Here is a 16,908-nt window from a genome sequence, read left to right as displayed (position 1 = left end):
CCAGTTTAGACGTAATCCAGTGAAGCTAGATGTCAGAATTTTTATTTTATATTTGTCTTGTCAAATACTGAATTACCGTATAACTTTAGATGCTGTTTTGACATTAACCCCTTTGGAGCTGGGAGTTGGGATTTCCCAACATTAAACGTGAACACATTTCGCAGAAGCTTTTAGCATCGGATTATCTGGACATTCACACCTAGTGTGAGTGTTGTGACTAAGTGAACTTGTGGCAGAAGACCAAGCTTTAAGGGATTGTGGACTTGCAGACCCTGACGCATTATATTGTGTGAGTAGTGTATAATTTTAAAACTTAAACAAATTGTGTATTTCAATAGAGGAGGACTTTTTGTTTTTTAAATGTAGCTCTTTTAGAAAACGATGAAAAGGATGAAGAGGATATGTCTCTGGATTCAGGGGATGAAATCTCACAAATAGAAGTATACAGCAATTTTCATTCAGAAATATTGGCGAAAGAGACCAAAGGATCACGTGGAACAGATCAAACAGAGAATATTCAAATTGAGTTGCAATCGTCTCTTGACGTGCAAAAAAGTTTATTAGAAGATAAGACTTATCAAATTGATTCTGAAGACAGAGCTATTGATGTGTGCTCTGAAGGACAGAAAAACAATTCAGCTGAACAGGAGTCATATAGCAGCTTTCAGGATTACCACAGTCGATTAAATATGTCCCATCAGTTTAGTCATTTTAATGTTCTCACGCATCAGACATTTTTGAGGACACCATATGCCCTTTCATCAAGTCAGTCTCAAAGTGAAAATTACTTTTTATCTGCTTATATGCAAAGCTTGGATAGAGATAAATCTCTATTAAGTTGGGGGAAAAATGATTCTTCCAGGCCATATTCAAAAGATAATTATAGTAACTTTTTTTAAAAAATAGGAATTTCTGTGTTTCTTAAAAGTGAATTAACAATTTATATTTCATTCTCTCAGCAAAAGATTTCTTGTCCTTTCTCAAATGTTTTTTTCCCTTTTATTTAAATCATGATGGCCTGTAACAGTTGAAGCATATGAAAATTGAAATAAATATATTTTTAACATATATTGTACTTGAATTATCTCATGTTGGCACTTTTAAGTTTTACATTGGTATATCACCTGTACTCGGCTTCAAATTGAAGTCTTTTATATATAAAACTAGATGTTTGCAAAAGGATAGTAAACAGCAGTGGCTTTACTTTTTTCTTCCTCTAATGTCAGATGATACCAACGACTTTTGCTGAAATACTATTGTTATTTATTTTAAGCTTTTGTATAGTGTTTTTACACAGGTATAAGCCAGTGATGTTAATAAATATTTACAGGATTTTGGCTCAGTACCTCAGGATTTATCTAACAATGCGTTTTCATTTAGATAACAAACTATGTACATAGGACTTAGGCCTTTATACCAGGCAGCATTATTTTTTATCTTTAGGGTTAGCTATGTAAAAATTGCCTATTGCTAAAAACTTAGTCAACCTTTTATTTGAGAGTACTTTATAATTATGATTTTCAGTGCTTGTGTAGCCCATGACTTACCCAAATTCAATTTCATATTTCAAAAGATAGGTTTATTAAAGGCATTGGACAATTTGGAACAAACTCTTTGATATAGATTTTTAAATTGGTAGTCTTAGAAAAGAAGTATATTTTTGAGGTGGTAAGCACTTAACAATAACTTTAAATTCACAGATAAATTATCTAGTGCAGATAAATTTTAAACCCACATCTATTGCCAATAACTGCCTCTCTATTATTACTAATGCAAACTTGTAAATGTTTTTGAAAAAACTGCAATTCTTACAAAAGTCATAACTGGATTTTGAGAAAAGAAATTACCATGTAAGCCTAAACTGAATCTGGGTTTGGTAAAAGTTGAGCTGTATTAAATAAGATTTTCCTTTGGCAACTCACAGCTTGGAAGAGTTCTTCTACCCTTTTTTTATAGAGCAAAATACATAAGGTGGTATTTCAGTTAATAAGCTACATATAAAATGTGTGGAAAAAAGTTATCTGTTAATAGGTCAGAAACTCCAGACTGTGTTAAGGTAAGTAGAAAGTGTTTTTATAGGACTTAAATTACCCAGATTGTGACAGCAGGAAAAAAAATTTTGTTTACTACTAAATTTTTACAAAAATGTCTGTTTTATTGTTAAAATATATCTATATCTATCTACACACAGCATTTTATTACATAATGTACAAGTTATAAATAAGCATTTAAAAATAAATCTAGGCTATTTGAAAAATACAGTGAAGCAACAAGGACATTTTATAATCTGGGAGACAAATGTAAAGGATTTGATTTTTCCATATTTAAAACGAAGAACTAAAATTCTCTTCTTGATTGGCAGCTAAAGGCATAAGATTCGTTTCCAACTCCCTCTGCTTCTGGAGAAGGCCCTGAAATTACATTGATACGTTAGTAAGGTGTGTGGCAGACTTGCAAATTACTCCAATTTAAATTTTTATCCTGTTAATCCAGAATTGTATGTACTTTGAAAACATGTATTAAGCTCAGATATTTGGCTACAGTTTAAGCTTTCTCTTTGTCATGTTAAATTTTAATCACACAAAAAATGCTTCAGTAATTCTCACACTAGACTTTCTCACTTGGACACTGTATAGCTTACATATTTGTAAGGTTATATTTTTAGCATTAAAATCAATAGGGATAACTTTTCTTAAAACGAAGTCTCCATAATTATGGGGCTGAGGGTCCCCTCTCCCGTCCCCCAAATGTTCTAACGTTTATCTTGCCTGAACTAACCTTAGGGGCTTATACAAGGCTCTGCTGAAATAAGATGTGGGCAAATGTGTATATCATACTCCTTCCTCTTGACCTTGTCTCCAGTAAGCTAAAAGTTTTAAGTACAATCTTTAGTGTGAGAGAGTTACCTAACTCAATCTATATGTAACCAAATGTAGCATTTAAAAAAAATTAAGGACACTTTTCTTCCTAATCCTGTGTTAGGTGATTTTCTAGCTCTACAGAATCAACAATTTGAAATACAAGAGGCACTGGTAAATGACTACACATAGAAAAAGACACTCTTAAAATTGCAGTGTATTTTTCCTAAAAACAAAAAGTATACTGTGAATGAAAACGAAATGTAGACCCAGTTTTGCAAGCCACTATTTTTTTTTTTTAAGCCCAGGGGTAGGTTATTTTAAAGCCAACTGATGGCAAAAAGTTATAGCCTTAAATATTGGATGTATTACCTGATTTTATTTTTATTTGACCAAGGTGAGAAGCCACAATAATTGGCCTGGGATAAAAAGTAGTCTGGTGAGTAAGGTTATATGTATAATTTCACACTGAATTATATTATTCTTTGGGACTTGAGTCAATGTTCTGAACACTGCCAGCACATTTAAAAACAGGAATTGCATTACTAAGAATTTATTAAAGCATAATTGTATATTTACTTTTTGCTTTTGGTTAGGGCCTTATTGATGTTTTACTGTTCAAATGTATTTTTCATTCAATAAAATTGTCTTAATATTTGAACTCTCATGATGTCATACTGGAAATTCTTAAGGATGGTAGGTGAAGCAAACTGAAGGCAAGTCCTGTTTTCTATTCAAAATTAATACACATAGGTGTTAATTTTTTTTTTTTTTTTAAGATTTATATTGGGGAATTGGGGAGTTGGAAACAGTGCTGGGGAACTGGGGGAAGGAAAACAGAGAAGTTGCTGTTGTTTTGTTCTTCAGTCTAGTTGTGGAGGACGTTGCTTCACTGGCCTAAGTTGGCACCATCACTGCGCTCTTCCCGGGCGAGGCAGATCAGTCGCCAGCTTCTGGACGGCCGCTCACTGCGGCTGCTGGCCACTCACGCTGGCTGCTGGCTACACACGGTAGCCCATGGCAACCCACTGCCACAGGGGCTGCAGCCTACGCCATCGCTGGTGACTCACGGCAGCCCAGCTCCAGGTTGAGCTGTTGTTCAGCATCTTAGCTGTGGAGGGCAGTGTCACTGGCCCTCATATGTGAGATCCGAACCGGGGCCCTCTGGCGTCCCAAGCCAGTTCTTAACCATCGCGCCACTCGGCCGGCCCTAAATTTCTTTTTTTTAACTGGGATGTGGTAAAATCACATAAATCATGTAACCAACTAGGCACTTCTATAATAAAACAACCATTCCAACACACAGCCCTCCACCAGTCATATAAAGAAAACAGTCACATCCACACTTAGTGAAAATGCTCATACCTGTCTCAGCTCGGATAGTCCTTTCAGGATTGCTTGCTGACGATCCCTGTTTTTCACAAAGTTAGGATTAAGAAGTGGGTCCCTGACATAGTCAGAGTCAAATAGCTGTCGTCGTTCTTGGTCACAGTCTAAAGCCAGGTGAAAATGACAAAAGTCATATACATTCCTAATATGATACAGCCCTAATGCTATAGTATTCTCAGGAGTCATTAATAAAGTTATATCCTGGGAAAGCACCAAGCAAAATTTAATATATTCAATTAAAAATTTAGTAATGGACCCCAAAACCTGGGGCAAGCCCTGTTATGACACTTTCTAGAACTAAGGACAGGAATACCAATTTAGATTTTGAATTTACATTAGGAGGCGAGAATCTTTACATTTACCTACCATACAGATTTTGGTACTGAGGATCCTGGGATAGAGGCCGAGTCAATGGTGCATCTGGATCAAGGTAATAGATCTCATCGGTTCGGACATAGGGGATAAAATGGGATGGCTCAGGAATCCTAGGTGATAATCCCGTTTCACTGCCTTCTAAGATAAGAGTCTCTCTTTCATAATTACTCTCTCTTAATGTCTGGGTTTGTTGCGTTCTGTTTTTCACCGCAGGGACTGGTGGTGACAGAGACCTATATTTTCAAAACACAAACGGATAAAGAAGGTTTAATGCAAAATTGTGTGTTTAGATTAGGCACATCTTTAATCACATTGCAGTTTATCCTAAATGTACCTGTAACACCTTTAGAAACAGAACGGGACTGATTTGGGTTTTTACCAGTACTTGCTAAATAAAGACACATACACTCTGCTGGGGGGAAAAACTACACTAGAGCCTGAGGATCAATGTTCTCTGGGTTAATTTGAGCCTAATGTTCTCCTTAAATAATTCATCTTAAAGTAATGCACTTACCAGCTGACCTAAGCCTGCTATTACAGCCACATTCTGAAGACAACTCTGAACCAGCTGGTTCGTGCACAAAGACAGAAGAAAAATTCTAACACTTAAATCTCCCATCGGTTAGTTGCATTTCTCATTATCTCTACCAGTGATTTCTTCCCTCCCCTTTTAATCCAAGCACAATGTCCTGGATTGATACTGTTGACATGCCTGGAAAATCAAAACTGTAGCTGAGTCTGGAGATAACACAAAACATTCCCCACATTCCTGCTTAGAATGCCTCAGTCCAGTCCAACTTGGGCCTTCAAATTCTATGCAAAGTGCCAGCCACCCTTTCCCTGCACTCCACACCTGTAAACCACACACTTCATGTTTCTGTTTTCATATACATACATGCTTGACCTCACCTGTGTTTTAAGCAAATATTGTATATCTCTCTTGTACCACACACAAAGCACTAAGTAGCTATAGAATCAATCTATCCACAACATACCTTTCTTTGCTGAATGAATTAACTTTGAAATGTTCTTCTTCCTAAAAGATGGATAAATGCAGAAAGGAATAATAGTATTTCCATGTCCCCATAGATACTTTTAGTGGTTATTATGTTGAAATAATTGATAATATTTGAATACAAGATAACAGATAATGGGATAGAGGGACTTTGCATTTTCCCCGAGTCAGAACCAATCCAGTAATTCCTGATCTTGTACATTATCCTGTGTATATGACCATAAACAAGTTTTGAAATGGGTACTTCAAAAGAATAGCATTAATCAATATAAGTTTTAAGTGTAAACTTTTCTATAAGGGACCAGATAGTAAACACTTGGCTTTGCAGGCCAAGTGGTTTCTGCTGCAACTACTCCACACTCAGCAGCTGTTGTGTGAAGCCAGCCAAAGATGATCCATAAAAAGAATGCATGGCTGTGTTCTTATAAAATGAGTGACAAATGCAGGCAGTGGGATGAATCTGGCCGTGGGCCAGTTTGCCAACCCTGGTATAAACTAAAGCCAATTTCTAGAACTCCTGGTTCAGACAGAACAGCCTTGTCAAAACGTGCATGTGGGGAACTGTTTGCAATCTGGAAACACCAATATATGCTTTAAAATATATTTTTAAGACAAGAGCTTTACCTTTTTGACTAGATGCCACCTGAACTTTGGCTCAGTTTCTTGATGAGATGAATGAAGGACTTCTGGGCAAGTGCCTCCACTTTGAGAGAAGTGTCCAGGGTTATTTCTTTCTACCAAATAAAGCAGTTCCATTTGCCTTCTTACTTTTTTTTCTTCTCTCTGCTTTTGAAGCTGTTTAGGGTACTTTTCTGATGCTGGAATATACCTTTTGAGTGGCTTATTTATATTCCAGTCAGGCCTTTTAGGACATTTCTTCATATGTTTTGTTTGTTTCTCTGTTCTTGTGAATTGATTATGACTACACTGGTCATTGTACCAACTGTTTTCTTTTTCTAAGTTGGCTCCTTTATCCTGACTTACTAGTTCTTGCTTATTTTTCTTAGTGTTAAACTGTTCATTAAATTCTGCAGGAATCTTGGGAGATGAACAATTTATAACTTCCCTCTTTATTACTGATCCACAATGTGATTCTGCACTGGTGAATATTCTAGTATTTAAGTCATCTAAAAGAAAAATAAAAAAGCTTCAGATTAATTTTTTAAAATTGTGGTTAAAATATACATAAAATTTACCACTTTAACCATTTTTTCAAAGGCAATCATTTGGTTACCGCTCCAAACTTATTTTTCTTTAATTTTCCAAACAAATTCTGTACCCATTAAACAGTTCTCCATCTCTCCCCTTAGCCCCTGGCAATCACTATTCTCCTTTCTTTTTCTATGAATTTGACTAGTCTAAGTACCTCATACAAGTGGAGTCGCACAGTATTTCTTTTTGTGACTGGCTTACTTTGCTTAGCATGTCCTCAAAGTTCGTTCATGTTGTAGCATGTGTCAGAATTTCCTCCCTTTTTAAAGCTGAATAATATTCCATTTTATGTATATACCACGTTTTGTTTATTCATCTGTCAAGGGACACTTGGGTTGTTTCCACCTTTTGGCTGTTGTGAATAATGCTGCTGTGAACATCGGTGTCCAAATATCTCAGAGATCTTACTTTTCAGTTCTTTCAGGTAAAGAAGTAAAGCTTTATCCAGAAGTAAAACTGCTAAGTCATATGATAATTTACATTTTTAATTTTATGAGGAAGTACCACACTGTTTTCTATAGTGGCTGCTCAATTTTTACATTCCCACCAACAGTGCACCATGGTTCTGATTTCTCCAAATCCTCCATTAAACCATTTAAGTGTATAATTCCGTGACATCAAACATACCCACAATGCCACACAATTCTAGACCCTTTCATCACCTCAAACAAACCCTGCACCCACTAAGTAGAAACTCCCATCTCCACACACTCCCAATCCCAGCAACCTCCACTCTATTTTCCATTCCTATGACTGTTCACCTGCCCCCAGATTCCTCACTGAACAAGTCGAACTAGTATTTGTATCTCCCTGCACCTCTCCACCCCTGTGTCTGGCATAATGCCTTCGAGGGTCATTCATGCCCTAGTATGTATCAGAACTTCAGGTAATTCACTTGAAGCATCACATAATATAGACCATTTTTTTAAACAAAACTCCACAGGATTGTCCTGGCTTTTACGTGAATATACAAACACCATATGTAATATCATCTTGTATACGTAAGATTATTTCTGAGAAAAAAATCTAATTTACATTTTTCCTATCGATGGTAACTGACAAAACATTTTTCATCAAAGCAATGTAAAACTCTTGTGAGATGTCAAGTTTTCTTGGTTTGAAATTAACAAAGTATGGGAAAATGTCTCATAAAACTTTCCTCTTGGAACCAAATTTTTAGGGAAATGTTGCTATTGATATAGTCATGTTGCATTTCATGTACTTCTAAGTCCCTGTCTCATACCATTATGCTTTGCCTGCAGACCATCCCTGAATCACATACAACCTTTTATTTTTTTCCATTCTAAAAAAAGGAGAAGTTTCGTCATTCAAAAAAAGACATCTGAGATTTCCTTCTCTCTCATATGTTCAGTGGTGTGCTCAGCACAGCTGGGTAACAAGGTGAGCAACAACCTTGCAAAGGCTTTCTTTCACTTACGATTAAAATTTTAAATTCACAATTAGCTAATGAAAGGAGGTCTGGGTTGCACATTAAAAAAAAAAAAAAGTCCAGTTATTGCTCCCTTATCTTGGATACTTATTAGGTGTGTTATTCCAGGCTGGAACTGCTCCAGGACTAATCCCTGGTAAGGTGGCCTGGCCCGCATCATTCTCATACTGGCTATCTTCTTTTTCCACTCCAGACCCACTTGACACCTTTCTCTTCCCTGGCAGGATGACTGAAATGAACAGTATTAAGGGGTTCCTGGGTCCTCTGGCTTCTGCTTCTGTCAAGAGGGTTTACAGGCAGATTAAAAGGAGGGAAAAGACTGAAATCAGGATATATTGTCCACTGGCTCATTCCCTGTGACTTGACCTCAGGCTGACTCTGCCCCTTCACCAACGTCATTTGGAAATAGTCCCTCTCGAAATAAACCATTTTGACTTATTTTATTTTGGGATGCTGATTAAAATCCCTTATTTAGAGCTGCTTAGTGTTAATACACAGAATTTTACTGTCTTAAAAGACTTAGTTTCATTTTCCCTTAATTGATGTGAGGATTTACATAATTGTTATTTATCTGGACATAGGAAAGGGACTGAACTATATCCTTCAAGCTGAAGAGCCAGCTATCAAAAAATACCCAGAGCTCATAAGCAGAATAATTTCAGATAAGTAAGCAGGCTGCATTGGCAAACTGCTTTACCCCACTTCACGTTGCAAAGTTCTTTTTAGCAGCCCCTTTGCCTCATTCCAGCTGGCATGTGCCATCTTCACATTCTTCCTCTGCTCCATTCCAGAACGACAGTATTTTCTAGAGGGAACCTTCTACAGCCCATTTTTTTGCAGCCACTGCCAGAGGGCTATTCCTTAATGGCCCAGCTCTGGAGGCCATGGGGGCCTGCATTTCTGGGTCCTACGGGGGCTGTAACAATTGGAGACAGTTCTTAGCAGACTACCACCTCCAGGGCAGTGCAAGCACAGCGGACAGAAACAAGCCTATATGATTTTGAGAGAGGCCTAGATGCTGTCCAGGAGGTCTGGCTTTGGGGGCAGGCTTTTACTCTAGTACACATCTAGGAGCCTGCACAGGGGCTCTCAGGGAATGGAGGCCAATAGACGCAATCTTTGTGCTCCCCCTCTGCCTTGCTACAGCTCGCTAGTATTTCCCCAAAAGGAGCTTAGACCTTTGTATGGGGCTCTGATTTGTGCGGCCCTACCAGAAGGCTCCTCTATGTTGCCTGGCTCCGGTAGCCAACATGGCTTTTGCTCCCAAGTCCCACAGGACTATAACCAATGGAGAAAGCTTTCTTCCAGAGCACAGCAAGAGGCAACACCCAGGAGTTCAATCTTTCTGTTAAAGAGGCCTGTTAGCTAATCATTAATAGTTGCAGCCTGATGAGCAGGCTGCTAATTTAACACACATCTAAGGGCTGACTGATCCTTTTCTGAAACCTGGAGGGTGGGTGCCATCTTTGACCTCTCCCTCTGCTGAGCTCCAGAGCTCCAATATCTCTCAGAGGGGAGCACTTATATGCTTCCAATGTCCCAGTTTTATGTCTCATGCCCTAATTTCTACAGCTGCTGCCCAGGGGATGCCACTTGATCACCTGGCTCTAGTGGCCAGGAAGGCCTGTGTTTCTAGGTCCCACCAGACTAGAACAATTAGAGAGACAGTTCTTGGCAGGCTACCATCCCCAGGGAAATGTACACACAGCAGACTGAAACACACACTGTCCTGTGGAAGAAGCCTATTTGCTTGTCTTGCAGCTTCTGCCTGAGGGGCAGGTCTTAGGTCTGGCACACATCTAAAGGCCTACCTACTGAGGTGGTCTCAGGGAACATAGGACAGAACATCTCAGTGTTCCCCTCTACCTACCTAGAGCTCACCGATAGATTATACACTCATCTGGAGCCCTGATATCTGCAACTACCACCCAGGGGACACCTCCAGATCACCTGGCTCTGGTAGCCAACAGGGCTAATGCTTCCAGTCCCAAAGGGCTGTATCGATTTGTATACTTTAAAAGCTGCTGCTTGATGGTCTGATTTCCAATCGCCCTGAACCAAGGTGCTGACTGACAGCCTTTGGGACACTGACAGGTTTTGGCATACTGGGAGCTATTAAAAAATAAAGTAGGCCCCTTGGACAATCACACAGATTTGAGAGACACCCAAGAGCTAAGATAGGGTTGAATGATAAGGTTCATCACCTAAGGTCACACTTTCCCCTTCCAGACTGGGAGAGGTGGCTGTTAGATTTCATGCATAAAAACCAACACAGCGAGTCCAGCAAATGACAAGATAGAGGAATATGTTCAAAATGAAAGAACAAGATAAAAACCTCAGGAAAAAAACATTAATGAAATGGAGATAGTAATTTACGCGATAAAGTGTTCAAAGTAATGTCATAAAGATGCTCCAAATTCAGGAGAAGGATGGATGAACACAGAGATCACTACTCTTGTGCTTTGGGGCCATTATTAAGTAAAATAAGGGTTAGTTGAATATAATCACTGTGATACTACAACAGTTGAACTGATGACCAGGATGGCTACAAGTGACTGATGGGCAGATAGGTAGTGTATGCAGCATGGATATACTGGAAAAAGATTTTATTCATGTCCCAGGTGGGACAGCACAAGAGTTCATCATGCTACTAAGAATGGTGCACAATTTAAAACCTCTGAACTGTTTATTCCTGGAATTAAAACGTCTTAAAACAATGTATGAAGATTGAAATCATGCCAAGCACTTTTACCAACCACAATGGTATCAAACCAAAAATGAATTATAAGACAACTGGAAAATTTGCAAATATGTGGAGATTAAACAACATGCTACTACTGAACAACAAATGGGTCCAAAGAAGAAATTAAGAGAATTTCAAAAAATACCCCAAGACAAATTAAAATGGAAATACAACATACCAAAAATTATGGGATGCAGTGAAAACAGGGCCAAGTGGGAAGTTCATCCCAATAAAAAAAAATGCCTACATCAAGAAACAAGAAAAATTTCAAATAACCTAAAATTACACCTCAAGGAACTAGAAAAAGAACCAATAAAGACCAAAGTTAGTAGAAGTAAGGAAATAAAGATCAGAGCAGAAATAAACAAAATAGACTAAAAAGATCAATGAAACTAAGAACTGGTTCTTTGAAAAGATAAACAAAATTGACAAATCTTTAGCTAGACTTACCAAGAAAACAAGAGAAAGGACTCAATTAAAATCAGAAATGAAAGAGGAGATGTTACAACTGATACCACAGAAATACAAAGGATCATGATCATAAGAGACTATGAACAATTATACACCAACAAATTTGACAACCTAGAAGTGGATAATTCCTAAATACTAACAACCTACCAAGACTGATCTTGAAGAAATAGAAAATTTAGACAGACCTATTACTAGTAAGGAGAATGAATAATCGAAAACCTCCCAGCAAACAAAAGTCCAGGACCAGATAGCTTCACTAGTGAATTCTACCAAAACATTCAAAGAATTATTGCCAATATTTTTTTTAAAAACAGAAGAGGAGAGAATGCTTCCAAACGAATTTTACAAGGCCAGCATTACCCTGATAACAAAACCAGACAAGTATGCCACAAAAAAGTAAAATTATAGGCCAATATCTCTGATGAACATACATGCAAAAATCCTCAACAAAATATAAGCAAAGCAAATTCAACAATACAGTAAAAAGATTATACACCCTGATCAAGTGGAATTTATTCCAGGAATGTAAAGATGGTTCAATACCCAAAAATCAATCAGTGAGATACTCATATACCACATTAATAAAAAGATGGATAAAGACCAAATTATCATCTCAATAGATGTAGAAAAAGCATTTGACAAAATTCAACATCCATTTATGATAAAAACTCTCAACAAAGTGGGTACAGGAGGAACATACCTCAACATAATAAAGGCCACATATGAAAAGCCCACAGCTAACATATTCAGTAGTAAAAAGCTAAAAGCTTTTTTCTAAGATCAGGAACAAGACAAGGATGCCCACTCTCCCCACTTTTATGCAACATCGTAATGGAAGTCTTAGCCAGAGCAATTAGGCAAGAAAAAGAAAAAAAAAGGCATTCAGATAGACAAGAAAAATGTAAAATTGTCACTATTCGCAGATGACATATTATACATAGAAAACTCTAAAGACCACCAAAAAACTGTTAGAACAAACAAATTTAGTAAAGTTGCAGGATACAAAATCAATATACAAAAATCTGTTGCAATTATAGACACTGATAAGAAACTATCAGAGAAATTTAAAAAACAATCCCTTTTACAATTGCATCAAAAAGAACAAAATACCTAGGAATAAATTTAACCAAGGAGGTGAAAGACCTGTACACTGAAAATTGTAAGACACTAATGAAAGAAATTCAAGAAGACACAAAAAAATAGAAAACTATTTCGTGTTCATGGATTGAAGAATAAATATTGCTAAAATTTCCATACTACCCAAAGTGATCTACAGATTCAATGCAAACCCTATCAAAATCCCAGTGGCATTTTTCACAGGAATAGAACAAGCAATCCTTAAATTTTATGGAACTGAAAAAGCCCCTGAATAGCCAAAGCAATCTTGAGAAAGAAGAACAAAGTGGGAGATGACAAACATCCTGATTTCAAACTATATTACAAAGCAATAGTAATCCAAACAGTATGGTATTGACATAAACACACACACACAAATCAACAACACTGAATAGAGCCCAGAAATAAACCCATGTATGTATGGTCAATTGATTTACAACAAAGGAGCAAAGATTATACAATGGGAAAAGGGCAATTTCTTCAATGATTGGTGCTGGAATAACCTGACAGCCAAATGCAAAGGAATGAAAATGGACCACTATCTTACACCATACAAAAACATTAACTCTTAAATGGATTAAAGATGCTTATAAATACCTGAAACCATAAAATTCCTAGATGTCATAGACAGTAAGCTCCCTGACATCAGTCATGGCAATCATTTTTTAGATGTGACATCAAAAGCAAAGGTGACAAAAGTAAACAAGTAGGACTACATCAAACTAAAAAGTTTCTGCAACGGGAAAGGAAACCAACAAAATGAAAAGGCAACCTACTTAATGAGAAAAAATATTTGCATGTCATGTATATAAGGGCTAATATCCAAAATATATAAAGAACTCATACAACTCAATAGCAAAAAAACAAATATCCAACTAAAAAAATTGGGAAAAAGTCTAAACAGACATTTTCCCAAATAAGACATAAAGATGGCCAACAGATGCATGCAAAGATGCTCAGCATCACTAATTATCAGGGAAATGCAATTAAAAACCACAATGAGATATCATCTCACACCTGGTAGAATGGTATTATCAAAAAGACAAGAAGTGTTGGCGAGGTTATAGAGAAAAGGGAACCCTTGTGCCCTGTTGATGGGAATGTGAATTGGTATAGCCACTATGAAAAACAGTATGGAGGTTCCTCAAAAAATTAAAACTAGAACCTCCCACATGCAATTCCACTTCTGGGTATTTACCTGAAGGAAACAAAAACACTAACTAAAAAAGATATATGTACCCCTATGTTCATTACAGCATTATTTATAATAGTTAACACATGGAAACAACCTAAGTGTCCATCAACAAATGAATAAGGAAATGTATTATAGTATGTATGTATATATATATGAATACGTAATAAAATGGAATATTATTCAGCAATAACAAAAAATGAAATATTGACATTGGATCAACATTAATGAACACTGATGGCATTATGCTAACTGAAATAAGTCAGGCAGAGAAAGACAAATACCATACAATCTCATACCACACAATGTGGAATCTTAAAACAAAACAAAAAAACAAGCTCTTGCTACAGGAGAACAGAATGGTGTGGTGGCGGGAGTGGGCAAAATTGGTGAAGGAGGTCAAAACATACAATTTTCCAGTTATAAAATAAGTAAATCATGTAATGCACAGCATGGTGACCACAACTGACCCTTGAACAATACGAAGGTTAGAGGTGCCGACCTCCCATGCAGTTGAAAATCCACATATAACTGTCGTTGGCCCTCCACATTCGTGGATTTCCAACCACACAGTTGACCCTTAACAACAGGGGTTTAAACTGCGAGAGTCAATTGAACTGCACGGGTCAACTGAAAACAATCCACATATAAGTGGACCCATGGAATTAAATCCTGTGGTGTTCAAAGGTCAACTTTATTAATAGTACTGTACTGCATATTTGAAAGTTGCTAAGGGGGTAAATCTTAAAAGTTCTCATTACAAGAAAAGAAATTTTGTAATTCTGTATGGTGATAAATGTTGACTTATTGTGGGTGATCATTTTGTAATATATACAAATATTGAATCATTATGTTGTACACCTGAAACAAATGTTACATGTCAATTATACCTCAACTAAAACAAGTGAAAAGTTAAGAGATTTTCTGTAAGTTATTAAAAAAAAAAAAAAAGATTTTCCAGACAGGTGGAGGCCTAAAAGGATTCATAGTAAGCACAGCGAACTATGATAATGATAACCAACATGGGTATTACCTTATTACCTATGTCAAAATTTTAAATGAGCACATGAAAAGATGCTCAACATCACTAGTCACTAGGGAAATGCAAATCAAAACCACAATGAGAAACTACCATACAACCACAAGAACTGTAACTGTGAACATGGATGTAGAATAACTGGAACCCTCATACATTGCAGTGGGAATATAAAATGGTACAGCTGCTTTGGGAAAAGGTTTGGTAGTTCCTCGAAATGCTAAACACACAGTTACTATGTGACTTACCAATGCTACTCTTCTCTCCCAAGAGAGCTGAAAATATACTCGTATGTCTACATAATAACTTGTACATGAATGTTCATAGCAGCATACTCTTAAGAGCCAAAAAGCAGATAACCCAAACGCCTATCAACTGATGAAGGAATAAACAAAATATGGCATATCCATAAAATGAAATATTTAGCAATAAAAAGGAATGCAGTACTAATACATGATTCAACATGCATGAACCCTAAAACATTACGCTCAGTGAAGAATTCAGACACAAACCATGGTATGATTCCAATTATTTGAAATGTCTGGAATAAACAAATCTAGAGAGACAGAATGTATATTAGTGGCTGCCTAGGACTGGAGGGAAGGGAGGAAATAGAGAGTGACTGCTGATGGGTACAGGGTTTCTTTTTGGAGTGATAAAAATGTTCTAAAATTCATTGTGATGATGGTTGTACAACTCTGAATATAAAAATTTTACTGTATTCTTTAAAAAAACAACAACACTGAACTGTATCCTTTAAAAGGGTTAATTTTATGCCATGTGAATTATATCTCAGTATAAAGCTGTTACAGAGAAATTAAAAACCAAGGGATCCCTTTACTTTTTAATTCTTATTAAAAACCTTGAATTCCTTTCATTTTTAAACTTTAAATTAACTGATCCTAATTCCAATTGTGACTTTAAGAAAATTATAAACAAAATCACAATTTCTCAATAAATACCTGTTTGCACACCAGTATCCTTCTTAGGAGAATTCACAGACTTGATACATGTATTCATTTTAGCACTGATTTCATTCAAGTCATGTCTTGAATTTGAAGTATTGTTAGTAGATGCATTATAATCCACTTGTACTGTATCGACTGGCAAGAAAAATAAATTATGTAATAAAATGACAGTTCAGAAATATTAATAAAATTATGTGTAGCAGCAATTAAATACACACAAGACTTTAATTGGTCAGTATGAACACAAAAAAAAATTTAGAAGAGCTAGCCTAAGTTTCTTATAAAAAGTTACCTGCATTCTTATCCCTTACTGAATATAGAGAGTTCACTTAATAAGATTTCTCCATAAAAATGGGTACAGGTACAAAAGTATTAATTTTACATATTGTGAGCAAAACAACAAAATTTATGTGAAAAGATATTGAAAAGTAACATTAGCTGTACTCTTAAGGCAATTTCTCAAATAGAATATGTGTTATAAAATTACATTAGTTCAAGGTCTAAAAATTCCTTTAAAAATATCTAGTTAATAGACATGTTAAAGGTATTAAAAACAGTCAATTATTTAAAATCATACTAAAAAATATTATAAATAAAATTCTAGCTAAGTGCTTACCGCCAAGATTTTTAATTAATTTAGAAGTGTCATGTCCCTTTTGAGCCAATTCTCGGATTCTCTGTTCTTGTTTTAGTCTCTGTGCCAGCTCCTGTGCTCTCTGCATCGTCTGGAACAGTTCATTTGTCTTGAGAGTTATGATTTCCTATCAATATTGAAGTGCACAGAGTTATTAAATAAATTATCAAGCATGTACAGGCTTGCCTATTCTCTCTCAGTAGAAATTTTCTAAGTGCCTACTATGTCCCAGGCATTATTCAAGACACTGGGAGTAGAGCAGTTAACCGGACAAAGTTCTTTTTCTTTTGAAGCTTACATTTTAATATATTTTTCTACAGCTGTATTAGACTATACATACAAGAATTCTTACATTCGAGGGCCGGCCGAGTGGCGCGATGGTTAAGAACTGGCTTGGGACGCCAGAGGGCCCCGGTTCGGATCCCACATATGAGGGCCAGTGACACTGC

General features: G+C 36.6%; 2 protein-coding genes across 9 annotated transcripts in view; one reads left to right on the top strand and one right to left on the bottom strand.

The window, feature by feature from the left end:
* The window catches only part of TASOR (transcription activation suppressor), a 51,595-nt gene extending 48,070 nt beyond the window's left edge, over nucleotides 1-3,525 (top strand). For 2 of the 4 annotated variants that reach the window (XM_019654336.1, XM_019654335.1), the window contains exon 24: nucleotides 90-3,525. In XM_019654336.1, the coding sequence (XP_019509881.1) occupies nucleotides 90-145 (56 nt within the window). In that variant the 3' untranslated portion in view covers nucleotides 146-3,525. The remainder of the gene's footprint in view (nucleotides 1-89) is intronic. The other 2 variants (XM_019654333.1, XM_019654332.1) reach the window with 1 other exon arrangement.
* Nucleotides 1,263-16,908, bottom strand: part of CCDC66 (coiled-coil domain containing 66) — a 56,513-nt gene continuing 40,867 nt past the window's right edge. For all 5 annotated transcript variants that reach the window (XM_019654337.1, XM_019654341.1, XM_019654339.1 and 2 more), the window contains 7 exons: nucleotides 16,442-16,586; nucleotides 15,820-15,960; nucleotides 6,262-6,764; nucleotides 5,618-5,658; nucleotides 4,614-4,855; nucleotides 4,224-4,351; nucleotides 1,263-2,411 (listed from right to left, as the gene is read on the bottom strand). In XM_019654337.1, coding sequence (XP_019509882.1) covers nucleotides 2,325-2,411; nucleotides 4,224-4,351; nucleotides 4,614-4,855; nucleotides 5,618-5,658; nucleotides 6,262-6,764; nucleotides 15,820-15,960; nucleotides 16,442-16,586 — 1,287 coding nt within the window. In that variant the 3' untranslated portion in view covers nucleotides 1,263-2,324. The remainder of the gene's footprint in view (nucleotides 2,412-4,223; nucleotides 4,352-4,613; nucleotides 4,856-5,617; nucleotides 5,659-6,261; nucleotides 6,765-15,819; nucleotides 15,961-16,441; nucleotides 16,587-16,908) is intronic.

The sequence above is a fragment of the Hipposideros armiger genome, unplaced genomic scaffold (assembly GCF_001890085.2).
Source record: "Hipposideros armiger isolate ML-2016 unplaced genomic scaffold, ASM189008v1 scaffold_220, whole genome shotgun sequence".
NCBI classification, from domain to species: Eukaryota; Metazoa; Chordata; class Mammalia; order Chiroptera; family Hipposideridae; genus Hipposideros; species Hipposideros armiger.
Note: the sequence above shows the minus strand (reverse complement) of the source record. Positions and strands in the feature narration are given on the sequence as shown.